The sequence below is a fragment of the Apodemus sylvaticus genome, chromosome 3 (assembly GCF_947179515.1).
Source record: "Apodemus sylvaticus chromosome 3, mApoSyl1.1, whole genome shotgun sequence".
Lineage (NCBI taxonomy): Eukaryota > Metazoa > Chordata > Mammalia > Rodentia > Muridae > Apodemus > Apodemus sylvaticus.
In genome coordinates, this window is record NC_067474.1 from 124,526,681 (window position 1) to 124,540,705 (window position 14,025).

General features: G+C 42.3%; 1 protein-coding gene across 4 annotated transcripts in view; it reads right to left on the reverse strand.

Moving 5' to 3' along the window:
* Window positions 1–14,025, reverse strand: part of Osbpl9 (oxysterol binding protein like 9) — a 140,758-nt gene that overhangs the window by 81,636 nt on the left and 45,097 nt on the right. For all 4 annotated transcript variants that reach the window (XM_052176989.1, XM_052176988.1, XM_052176987.1 and 1 more), the window contains exon 3: window positions 13,679–13,757. In XM_052176989.1, the coding sequence (XP_052032949.1) occupies window positions 13,679–13,757 (79 nt within the window). The remainder of the gene's footprint in view (window positions 1–13,678; window positions 13,758–14,025) is intronic.

A 14,025-nucleotide genomic window follows, 5' to 3' on the forward strand; every position in this document is an offset into this window, starting at 1 on the left:
ATGGAATATAGAATTCAGTAAATAATAACTCAGAAGTATCAGGGAGGGGAGTGGCCCAGCCGTTGAATTGCATATTAAAATTAAGGCTTTTCTCAGTGAAGTCTCCAGACCAGTCTTGCCTTTCCTTGTTTGTTTTTTCCTGATGCTGTGATAAAAATGGTTTGATAAAAAGCACTTAAGGGAGAAAGGTTTTGTCTTAGCTCTGGGTGCCAGTCACAGCAGGGAGTCAGGACAGCAGGGCTCACAGCAGCTCCTCACATCTATCCACAAGCAGAAAGCAGCAAGGCCTGCTGCCGCTCAGTTCTCTTCCTCTTTATCTAACCTAGGACCCCAAGGCCAGGGGATGGTTCTGCCCACAGTTAAGAAGTGTCCTTCCCTATCACTGAATGTAACAAGATGATGCCCCACAAGCATGCCCAGAGGCCTGCCTCCCAGGACCTTCTTTTACAGTCTGTCAAATTGACAATTAACTAACAATCAGAAGCCTTTGTAGCAGAAGGCCCCCCAGCCCCAGCAAGATGCCTTTAACACACACACAGCTCACTGTTGTCACTCACTGTCCATCTCTCCTGCCACTGAATACCAAGCTCCACAGAAGCAGGCTCTTTACTTCTTGACATATCCTAACCAGCTAGAAGCTCCTCAGGAAACAACTGCTCAACAAAATGTTTGCTGAGTGAGAACTGACAAATCACTACTTGTATTACTGGGCTTTCTTTTTCATTTATTTGTTTGTTTATCTATTTATTTATTTATTGAGGCAAGGTCTCAATATGTGGCTCTGGCTGTCCTGGAACTCACTATAGAATCCAGGCTGGTCTTGAACTAAGAGATCTGTCGGCCTCTGCCTCCCCAGCACTGAGATTAAAAAGGCATGTGCCACCATGCCCAGCAAGTTAGAGTTCCTAAGAAATTATTTTTGCTTGATATCTTATTAAATCTTCCATAATTGACTCCTTCAAAGATTTATTAATAGTTATAGCTGAAGTCTCTAAACTGTCAATGTGCATGCAAATATTTACAAATGTGTCTCTCCTCCACAACTTCTGTTTTGACTATCTAAAGCAATACTGTGAGTCTCCAGAACAGAGTTAGCATTATATTAGGAACTGTTTGCTCATTCAGTCAAAGACAATGAAAACCATGAGTTCTTTCCTATTCATTGATCACATGCTTCTCAGTCAAATTATTCCTACTCAATAAAAATCCTTGATATGCAAATATATACTAACACTTGGCTCCTGCGGGGACTTACTGTACTACTTTAACTTCAGGTTTTTGTAAAGGACTAAAAGGGTCAGTTTGTCACTATTTCTTAACTTTAAAAAAGCTTTAAGACATTTAAGACTTTAAGACATGGAATGTAGAACCATTTAGGAAAGCTGTGGTTGAGCTGGAGAGATGGCTCAGAGGTTAAGAGCACTGACTGCTTTTCCAAAGGTCCTGAGTTCAAATCCCAGCAACCACATGGTGGCTCACAACACAACCATCTGTAATGAGATTGGATGCCCTCTTCTGGTGTGTCTGAAAACAGCAACAATGTACTTATATATAATAAATAATAAATCTTTAAAAAAAAAAAAAGGAAGGCTGTGGTTCTAGAGAACTGACACAGGCATTAATCCGGAAAGTGCCCAGATAGCATGGTGACCAGGAAAGGGGCAAGGAAGTAATGGGGAGGCAGTGAGTGTGAGTGTGAGAGGGATAAAGACCGGAGCCCAGGCACACACTGAGGACACAGACGAGGAGCAGCCGGTGGACAGAGATGGGTCTTTCCCATCACACAAATACAAGGAGAGGCAGACACAGAACAAGATAAGATTCCGTTAGCTTGAAAAGTGGAGGTGTGATTCCATGACACAGAGAAGAGGGCTGGCAAGCCCCAACTGCTGGGCCCTCAGGAATCAGAAAGGACTATCAGATCCAGGCCAGCCCAGCCAAGCCTTAAATAAACAAAACACAACAAAATAATATACAAGATAAAAAACAAGATTACTCCAAAATTTTTACTTACAGCTTGAAAACCTCTGATGTAGCCAATCCTAAAATCTGATACGCCTCCATTATCATGTATGTATGTATATGTGTGTGCATATATGTATGTATGTGTGTGCACATGTGTATAAGTTGTGCATGGGGTTCATTTGTGGGGGAGTCTGCATTTGTATGTGTGTATGAACATGTGTGCATGTAAATGTGCTTATGTGTGAAGTCAGGCATTTTCCTTAATCACGCTCTACCCTGTTTTTAGGCAAGGTCTCTCATGACTCTAAGTTCATCACACAGCTTTCCTCATGAGTTCTGGGAATCCAAACTCAGGTCCTCCTGCTTGTGTGGCAAGTGCTTTATCCACTGAGCCACCTCTCTAGCCCTAGAAGTTTACACTAATGGTACAATACCTGAAATCCCAGTACTCTGGAAGCTTTGGTGGGAGGATTTGAATTCAAGACCAGCTTAGGATACATAACAAATATCAAGTAAGCCAAAGCCATATTTTTCAGGACTTATCTTTAAGAAAATAATAAAAGTTTACTGAATTTATGAACAAGAAGTACTCAAACACATGTTATTAGGGGAAATAATCCCCTCATGGAAAAAAAAATGAGACTTTCTCTTTAATGGATTTTGGGCTGAGAAGGAAGAGTAGGAGAAAAAAGGTGATTTAGGGCTAAACCAAGTCTCAGCTCAAAAGGAGACACACAGATGGTCAGAATGAAGGGAAAATGTTACATAATCACTTTACTTGGGTTAATAAAGGAAAGAAAAGAAAGGGGGAAATGAATAGCTATTTACAAACACTCTGGGAAGGAGCTGGGTGTGGCAGCTCAAGGTTGAGTGTCTGGCTCTTGGGGAGCAGAGTCAGAGGATTGCCCCTGAGTTCAAAGCCAGTTTAGTCTAGAGAGAGTTCCAGGTCAGCCAGACTACAGGGTGAGACATGCCAATAAAAATGAAATAATAAATAAATAAAATGTATGAAAAAGACTAAAACAAGGCAAGGAACATGTGAAAAATAAATCAACTACTAATTCTTTTGCTTGCTTTTGAAATAAACAAGATTAGACAAGACCTAACAAAGTAACAGAATCCTACAAGAAATTATAATAAAATAGACATTCTTTAGATACTGTGGGTGGAGAAGCTTTTGTACTTAAAAAGAGAACTGTGGAGAAACAGGAAGGCATTTCTGAATTATCAAGTATAACATTCCATCTGAAGGTCTCTTTCTGGCTCCAGTTTCTCCAAGGAATTCTGCTCAGGGCAAAGAGCAGCCAGCCGCTTCCTCTCTCTTCTATATTTAGCTCGAAGCTGTTAATACAATATCTTTGCCTTTCCTTCAGAAAGGGTACACTTCTGACCAAGACGGTACTTATAACCCTGCACATCCCGCAAGCTGCAGCCCCATCCTCTACGGGACAGTCCAGACACAGCACAATGTCACTGACTCGGCACTCATGCCCACACAGGGTTGTGTTTACGCTGGATCACTACGCTTAAACCACCATGAACATCTCAGGCTCCACTTTAGTTTTCTTAGGAAAACCAAGTTTCTGAATAAGACAAATAACTAAGAAGCTATGTTGGAGCTTTTTCCCCTCAAACACTTTGAACTGCTCCCTCTGCTGGCATGAGAAGAGAACTGTGCAGCATGACCAGACTTGAAAGACGATGGAGCACAGGTCACTGTTGGCCTCCTGGTCATCAACTCCACTCAGGGAACATTCCCACGCGTCCTGTGGCCAGGCTAAGGTCCATAACAGCTGGCGACGGATCTGAGCATGCCTTGTGATGTCACTCACCACCATCTCCTCTGACAAATGTCCCAGTTAACCTTTCGTAGCCAGTGGGCCCAGGCAGTGTCAACCTCTGCTTGGATGCACAGAAGAACCCTGGCGACACCTACTACCATGAAACAGTGATAATACTGCAATGGGGGAAGTGACGCAGATTCAGAGAGGCTCCAGTATGATAGAATGTAAGTCAGGGTGACCACCCCAGAATCACAAGAAAGTAAGGTGAAAATGAACAGCACTGTATAATAAGAATTGTAAATATAAATCTAGGCCCTGTTACTTCCTGCATGTGTGGCCATAAATACAAATTTATACAAGCCTCAAGATCTCCCTGTACAGTGAGGATAAAACTATCTACCCCATTAGTGTGGGTCCCTGGGAAGGACCAGCATAATGGCCCTTAGTGGCTGGTTTTCTTCAGTAAAAGTCCTTTTTTTTTTTTTTTTTTATTCAACGGTGTATTATAATCACCTTCTCTAGAAGAAAAAAGACTTATCACAGCCCTGCCCACTTGACTTATAGCACCTGCATGCAAGAGCTCAGGTCAACAACACCCCTTTTTACATGACAAAACACTCAACTCCTCTAACTGGGCAGTTGCCAGAAGATGTCCTCAAAGCAGCTAGCAGCCTAGCCAGATAGAGCTTTTTATAATTCATTTAAATTTGAGATCTTCCCAAACATCAGTGAAATTCCCTACCGCATGAACCAGGTGTGGCAGTGCTCCTCCAATCTCACCATGAGGAAGCACAGGAGGACCAGGTCTCAAGCATCCTTAGCCTGCAAGCTTGAGGCCAACCTGGGACACATGAGAACCTGACACACATACACATTCAAAAAGCAAGGGCAGAATATAACTGTAGTCCATGTGACACACTGATATTACATGTGGAGCATATTAGCAAGAGTATCATGGTCATGAAGATGAATGCTCATACCCTGCATGAGTAGAGTTTAAAAAGGGCTGAAAAGAAACCTTAGAAACCTGAAACTGAAAAGCAAGGATCGCTGCAATCCACGCATTGTCAGAATTGCCCAAGTTTTAGCTCATTTAACCCATAATATGAAAAATACCAAAAGCTGTGCAACCAAGAAGCTACTGCTAAAATGAGGATTTAACATTGAATTTCTTAATCAAATTCTGCTCTGTTTACCTCTTCTACACTGCGAAGCAAGTTCCTTGTGTTACAATATGCATTCGGGTCCTTGATGACATCACAAAACCAAATTCATTTTTTTTTTTTAAATTTGGTTTTTTCGAGACAGGGTTTCTCTGTATAGTCCTGGCTGTCCTGGAACTCACTCTGTAGACCAGGCTGGCCTCGAACTCAGAAATCCGACTGCCTCTGCCTCCCAAGTGCTGGGATTATAGGCGTTTTAAAAAAACAAGTGGATGAGCCAGGCAGTGGTGGCACACACCTTTGATCCCAGCACTCTGGAAGCAGAGAAAGGCCAATCTCTGAGTTCAAGTCCAGCCTGGACTACAGAGTGACTCCTAAGACAACCAAGGCCACACTGACAAACCCTGTCTCCAGAACCCAAAAAGCAGACCAGAACAAAGCCAAACTGGATGAAATAAGTTGAACACTAGGCTCCCCTCCAAGTTTCTAAGTACTTGCAGAAGCATTCCTTCCACTATGAATCTACACCAGCATACACTGAGCAAGGCACCTGGAACTGAGAGGACTGCTTCCTAAGAGTCGCAGGGCTCTCCCAAGGTTACATAAGAGGCACTTGCTTGAGACAGGAGACTGATGGCTGCCTGCAGGGAGCACTAGAAACCACAGCTCCCAGGAGTCACCGCCCATGGTTTTCCATGACACAGCAGCTCTCCAGCTGTCTGTGCTCCCAAAGTGACCCAAATAAAGCCTGATCCCCACTTACCGACTTGCCATGCCCTTTGCAGCATGATACGCTAATTATGCCTTTGAAACCATGAGCTGAGTAAGATTCCTTCCCTTTAAGTCGTTTCCATGAGGTATCTTTTCATGGCTACAGAGAAGTTACTACTAGCCACACGAAAACTTGTTCTTAAACATACACAGGATTGAAGGGTCAAGGAAATGTTATCATTCTTCCCTTCAGGCAGAAGGACTGGAGTGATAATTAGTGTCATCTTTTCAATACTCTCCTTAGATTGTCACATCGAAAATTTATATTAGCAATTAAGAAAAATGAATTGTGGAATAAAATGTAAATTATTAACAAAACTAAAAATGGATCAGAGGTTGGTCTAACTCACTGTACTGGAGTCCATAATTAAACTTGGGAAGATTAAAATTTCAAAGATCTAGGGAGGATTGAGAGTAGAAAACAAATTAAGAAGAACACTGATACACTAGTGAGATCTAATCCTCCCACAGCAACAGAACAAACTCCACCACATGAATCCGGCTCTATCCGCCCCACACAAGCATCCCGAGCACCACTGAAATTATACCAACTGATTACAGAATTAATTAGAGCTGATTTACTTCCTTTACATGAAATATGTGACTTTTTGTACTGGAAACATTACCACCTAACAATCAGAAACATAACAACAGAGGAAGCATCTTAAGTCAACACAAGACAGCGGCATCTGTTTGCTGGTGATAATGCTGAGGTAACACTGCTCTCAAAGTAGAGGACAGACAGACCTGTAACTGTGCTTTAGTCTGATGACTTACCGCCTATTCTAAGCATCCTGACCAAGCAGACTGTACTAAGTTGACTGATATTAATGCAGTGAAGCATTGATGCACTGATATATTTGATCAATAGAACTTTTTTAATTAAATACGTTCCTTCAGTAATGAGCACTAAGTTGCACTTTAGTAAATAATCAAGTTTTAATGGACTGAGCTGAAGACAGTGGCTTATCAGACCAACCACAGACGACTTCTGCCACTGAGACTTACATAGCTCTAATTGAAGCTTCTTTTCAATGCTTAAAAGTGGTATGTTTTATCTCAGGAAACTGTGTCACTATAAAATATTCCAGATAAATTTAACAGATGCTTATACTTTTTAATAGATGTCCTCAGTAAAGCCCTCTCCCCACTGTTGTTGAGATAGGGACTCACTATGTAACTTAGTCTGTGTTCAAACTTATAATCCTGCCATCATGCCTAGATGCATAGTTTTCATCCTTTAAAAAAATATTGTTTTACAGATCAGGTTTGCTGAAGCCAAGAGATCCCTTCAATACAAATTAGACCATACACACTATGGGCAATCTACGATCAAGACCAAGTCACTTGACACTGCCCCAAACTCATCTATACATTGAGGACGATTCTATGGCTGTTGCAAGAGTAAGCTTGCACGTAAGAACAGCTGCTTATCCAGACGCTGGATCTCAAGCTTTCAAGTGTATTATAGTCACTGGAGCGGTCACATTCCAGAGTGCCGAGTGATAAGGGCATTCCTATCACACTCCCCCAAGGTGCTGAAGCTCTGTCTGCAAATACACTTCCAGAACCACTGACCTAGATGGAACTGGGCACAAATCCTGGCTCTACCACTTGGGCTTCCTAAAACTCACTTTCTCCAACTCTAAAACAAGAAGCTAAGCTATCTGCACTTGTGGGTTTAGCAGTTACATAAGAAACATTCACAGTGGGTGGAAAAGTGTCTGGTTCCTATCAGTTACTCAGGGGCAATCCGATAGCTGTGTGACCCATCACCACACTGCTACTGCTTCTGAGTAATGGAACAAGAGTAACATTGAGTGAGGGCACCATATTTTGTAACTGCATTAAACTGCATTGTTATTTAAAGGTCCTCCTATTTTACATTAATTCCTTCTTGATAAGATGATAGTGCACTATAGCTAGGTGACCAAGGTGTATAGTAACAGCTCTCAAGAGCAAGTGCTAGGGGTGGGGCTACAAGAGAGCTTGCCTAGTACGCATGAAGCTCTTGGTTTGATCCTTAGCATCTCATAAACCAGACAAGGTAATGCACACCTGTAATTCCAGCACTCAGGGTGTAGAGGCAGGAGGATCACAAGTTCTGGCCACAGATCAAGTTCTGGGTCAGCCAAGAGTTTTTGAAAACCTGTTTCAAAAGATAAAAGTACCGAGTATTGTGTTCAGTTTTCAATTCTGCTTTATGTTAGTGGTGTGTAGCTCCTTGTTTCCTTAACTATAAGATGAAAATAGCACTAGCAACTACTCTGTAAAGTTTTGAGTTGCAAGATTTAATACAGGTAGAATTCCAAATAATGCCTCTTATAAAATAAACGTTCAACAAATGATTGCTATTATTAGCATTCCAATATCCAAAATGTCATAAGTCATTACATATATTAAATCATCAAGATACACTTTTATAAGACAGGCATAGTAGCTCACCCTGCAAAGTACCTGGAAAGACCAGGCAGAAAGGTAAGTCATTCAAGGTCACTCTAAGCCCCATTGCGAAGCCACCCTTGTCTCAAAATAAAGACCAAAAAACAAAAACAAAACAAAACAAACAAACAAAAAAACCCCTAGCTTATTGCACCATAAATTCAAACAACTGGACTTGTCCTAATCATTAAGGTGAGCTATAGACTATCTCATCTTCTATTAGTTTGAGCTTGATATGAGACTACTTTTGATCTATAAAAACAGTAACTTCAGATGATTAGTTTCTGGGCTGGGAAGATGTCTCAATAGGGTAAGTGCTTGCTGCACAGACATGAGGGCCTGAGTTCAGATCCAACCCCAGCACTACTGAAGTTGAGATAGGCAGTTCCCCTGGGCTTGCTAACCTGGCCACCAGGCTAGCCAGTGTGACAGCACCAAGTTCAGGGTGGGGGGCGCTGCCTCAGAAAAGTAATGTAGAGACGGATAGACAGAGGAAGGCACCTGACATAGACCTCTGACGTCCACACAGGAGCATGCACACACACATGCATGCACACACGTAGACACAGATCCAAGAGCATCTCTAACTGCTGGGATTGCTCCTCCCAGCCCGCTGGCATTCCATTCTAATATGATCCATGGTTTGACCATCAGTTCTTTGCTTGTTGAGTTCCCCTAGATAGACTATAGATACTACTGCCATGGTTTTATCCAAAGACTGAAAATCCAAAGGCTTTATTTAGCTCACAAAGGTACACTGTTTGGCCAACACTTAAAAAAAATGTTTTAAGGGCTGGAGAGATGGCTCAGCTGTTAAGAGCAATGACTGCTCTTCCGGAGGTCCTGAGTTCGAGTCCCAGCAACCACATGGTGGCTCACAACCATCTGTAATAAGATCTGATGCCCTCTTCTCAAGTGTCTGAAGACAGCTACAGTTTACTTAATTGCATATAATAAATAAATAAATAAATAAATCTTAAATGTTTTAAAACATGGAGATTTTGCATACCCACTGAGTAAGAAAAACTAAATCTGACTTCTCTTGGAAAGAAGTGGAAAAAAAATGGCAATGTCCAGCAAGCCTTCCCGAAAGCCTTAACCAACTGGGCCAAGTGCAGCTCCCCTTTCCACACTACTAGTCTTTATTATTATCCTTACATTTTATTTCATGTTGAATGTATATGATGTCTCTCTCTCTCTCTCTCTCTCTCTCTCTCTCTCTCTCTCTCTCTGTGTGTGTGTGTGTGTGTGTGTGTGTGTGTGTGTGTGCATTTGTGTGCCACAGCACAGGTGCAGAAGTCAGAAGGCAATTTTGGGGAGCCTGTTCTCTCCTTCCATCATGTAGGTTCCAGGAGTTGAACTCTGATCATCAGACATGCAGACCTGAAACCACAGTCTTTGCCATTCAGACTTTAGGCTTCTAGTTTGACTGAACCAGCACTGTGCTCTCTCTTCACTTGTACTTACGCTCAGATTCAGTTCCCATCATCTCTGTGTCTCCAAAGTAAATTCCTCAAGACTCCTGTTCTGGGCTGTTTAGATATGACAACATTCAATTGTAAACCAAGCCAAAAATACTATTTCCTCCAACCAGTCACCAATTCCCCTTGATTTACTCACTACACATGTCTAATCTGTTCCTCTTTGCTTTCCCTATTGACATTACTTTGGTCTGTTCAGGGTCCATCACCAGCCACAGCTATTTCACCACAGGTAAACTGTCCATCTTCCTAGCCAAAAGCAATGCCTGCAGCTATGTTGTAGATCCCATTGGTTCAGGTCACATTGGCTCTTGCCTTCTCCAGAGCACTGATCCAACTAACCCCCAACACACACACACACATACACACACACACACACACACACACACACACATACACACACACACACACACACACACACACACACACACACCCCACATCCCTATCCCTCACCACCCCTTCTAGCATTGTCAGCTCTTCCTCTCTATGGAATCACTGTTGTCAATATAGAATACACTATTCCTGTTCCTTTTGTCCTTACACATAATTAACATCTCCCCGAACTCCGGAGGCCTGCAATCTCCTCTTCTGCTCCTGCTATCTATCTGTTCAGGAGACTTTGAAGCACTCTGTCCTGATTTATAGCTACTCTTCTCAAGGTCTGCAAGCTGTCCTCATGAGTAACTCCATTACGGCATCTTCTCTTAGTGCTTTCTTCCCTGGGCTGTCGGCAACATCTGGCAAGCTGCAGGTCCTTCTCCCTCCTAGAAGCACTGTCTCCAGGCTCCATTAGCTTTTCGTCTCCTTTGGTCACCAGTCTCTTTTGCTGATTCTGCCTCATCTTGAAGTCTCTAAAGTACATGTTCAAGGACCTACAGCTCAGTGTTTGGAAGGCTTTCTTTCTACTGTTATTACCAAATTCTCAAGGCCATAAACACTGTCTATGCCAATGAGTCCCCCTATTTATTTTTCTAACTTGAAATTTTCCCTGAATGCCATATAGAAACTACAAATTCAACATCTCCAGGAAGTTCTCCTTTCCTCCCAACTGATCTTCTTGGAACCATCCACTTCAGTTAATGGCAACTCCATGTTTTTTTTTACCCCAATCAAAACTCTCATGTCAACCTGAACTTGCCTTTCTGTCATGTGCTACAACTCAATGTTCAAAATAAAGACAACATCGTTGAACAGAATATGACTTAACAGTAGAAAAGTAACTAAGCTATGCAATGATATGGAGATATAGATGGACTATAAAGCACGGTTCTGAGCTGCAATGAAGACAAGGACATGGTATGACCCCATTTGTGTGACGCTCCCTAGCGGGCATGCTCACCTCGGCTGACAGAAAGCAGATCAGTGACTGCCTGGCCCAGGGCTTAGAAGGGGGCATCTGAAAAGGAAACAATCTTTTGGAGTGGCAAAAATGCTCCATATGTTGATTGTGGTGGCAGATATATATAAATAGGGTGACAAAAACTGAGTTATATGAGACATATATTTTTAAATATTTTAATCTGAAAGTCTTGAACATTTTTCACTAGCTGGGCGTGGTGGCGCACGCCTGTAATCCCAGCACTTGGGAGGCAGAGGCAGGCGGATTTCTGAGTTCGAGGCCAGCCTGATGTACAGAGTTCTAGGACAGCCAGGACTACACAGAAAAACCCTGTCTCAAACAACAACAACAACAACAACAACAAAACAAAACAACAATAAAAAGAAAATTTTCACTTCTACTACTACTACTATTACTATTATTATCATGACCATGTGTTTCAGAGCATGTGAAACACACATGTACATATGATGGATGCCACAGCACATGTGAGGAGAGCAGAGGACGCCTTTAGGAGAGCTCCACCCACTGAGCCATAGTCTCATCAGCCCCTCAGGCCTGCATTTTATTGCATGTTAATTATACTCTACTAAAGCTGATTAGTCTACCCCTGCTTGCCCCCTCCACTCCCACCTGGTGCAGTACGGACACTAGCTCTCTCTCATTTCTTGTCTACCACAAGCTCCTAAATGGTTTCCTAGGTCTGTGTCCCTCCACACCTTATTCTCAAAACAGTAAAATAGCAATCTCATCATGTCGCTATCTGATCAGAATTTCCTAATGGGCTTTCATAACAATAAAACTCATTTTTATTTTTTTTTATTTTTATGTTTTGGCAATACGGTCTCACTCTGTAGCCCAGGCAGGCCTGAAAGTCACAGGGTTCTAACTCAGCACAGGAAAAAGATAACACTCAAACATGTTATAATATGTATGAACCTAAGTTTGCTTGCAGTTCTTGTCAGCAACTGAAGATTTTTAAAAAAAAAACACTATAAAATGTAAGCTCTATCAAACACTGAATATGTTTTGTATTAAATGTGTAGATCTTCTAAGCAAGTATACCTAAGTCTGAAGTAATTTTTCTAATCACCTAAATAAATAGGCAGTTTAAGTTCTTCATATAAGTTCGTGCTGCATAATACCCCACAAATGCTACAGTAGAAAACAATCTAACATTCTAGAAACTTAAATTTTTCATTTTGAAAATTCTATTTATTTTTATTATTTAAATAATGTCTTGATGAGTTTGACATAAATGATTTAAGGTAAGGTGCCTTTGCTCAGAGACCCACGGCTGGCCTTCCACCCGCAGACAGAGCTTCTGGAGCCCAAAGGGGCCTCCCCAGCACCTGCAGCCCTGTGCTGCAGCCCTGCATCCAGCAGCTCCAACTCGAACTGCATGCAAGCATTCAATTAAAGCATTCGCGTAAAGAGCCCCAGATACCTGCTTTGGTTTATGAGCAGCACTGCATATCTAACTGGAAAAATCAGAGCTGTTTCATAATATGACTAAAATGTTTTATGAAGTTAAATGGATGGAAATTGCCAGGGAAGCACCATCATTTAAGAAATTCTAAACAAATAATATTCTCGAACACAGTTAATATGTTAAGGATAAGCATGATGACACATTAAAAATGTCACTGCTGAGTACACTGGCCTGTCTTTAGTTCACAGGCAACATCTTTCATTTCTATGTGATGATCTCTTAAATATGACAATGAAGAAAACCAACTGTGATGTACTGTCCCAGTGTAGGATGACAGTGACCTAAGCACCTTCACATAGCACAGATGGCCACCAGCAGACCTCAGAACTAAAACATTTTTAAGCTGTAACTATACTTGGTATTCATTCACCTTGATCTATCTGGCAACCATAACAGTGATCACACATACAGGTTCAGAGAAAGTACTAACAGCTCCAAACAGTCTTATTTCTAAGTCTCCAAGATTGCTTTAAACCTAAAACAGACAATATTCAGAAAACACAACAGAACACCAGTACCAAAACTAACAGGCACTCCTAACAGACGACAGGTCCTTAGGACCAGACCACTAAAATCAGCTTTTACTTGCTGGTTTAGAGCTTTCAGAGCAAGATGAAATGAGTGACCACACAGTACCTTACCCCTTCTACCGGTGAGCCAAAGCATGCAAGGCCGGAACATGGCCGTGGAAGATGGCATTAACTACAGAAAGGATAAGAGCAGAGCAATGACGGCTGGCAGACAAGACACACAAATGCAGATGGAACGAACACAAACTTGGAGTTCTTGAAGCAGAGCAAAACCTTTCAGGCAAAGGTTGCCTCTCACTTCAGTTGAATTTACATTTTGAGGTTCACACGGACAAACAGTGCAGCCTCCACAAGCAGTCCTTACGACTCTTCATGCAGAAGCAGAACCACACTCCTCAATAAAGAACATCAGCAACCTTCTGTAAGCACAAGCCAGCAGCAGCAGCAGCCCATAACTCTCGCTTTTCACTGATTTTTATCCTTTAAATTTTTAATCTCCAATCGCAGCCAGATCCACAGTCGCTTCAAATTAATGTGCATCCACTGCAGATACAAATCCCTGCCTACCCTGCAGTACCACTTCATCCAGAAGGTTCCTGTGCACTCGTTCATGCAGGATCAGTTGCAAAACCATTCAAGTCATTCAGCAAGCAACCCACGAGAGAAGGGAAGCAGGTGGGGCTGAGGAGAGAACCTCTCTTTTCCGCTCACCCTGGAAGTGGAAGGTTTTCTGATCAACAGTGATTGTGAAGGTGCTGTCGTCCTCGTCGTCTATACCAATCACAGCTCCCTGCGAGACAAAGAGCAAAATCCCAGTAAGGCAGACAATGACATCAGCAATATTCACTACTGCTACAGCCCTGGGACACCCGATGCGCTGAGGAGGCTGGAAGCAGGCTAGACAGAGCAGAGAAATCCGAGACCCTTGTTTTGCTCAAAGAGGAACTACAGGAGAAAGGCTGGCAGGGCACCCTAGCAGTACCCGGCTCCGAGACTTTCCATGTCTTGCATAAGGGACATGGATGCAGTGGGAGGGAGCAAACAAGCCCAATCTATAA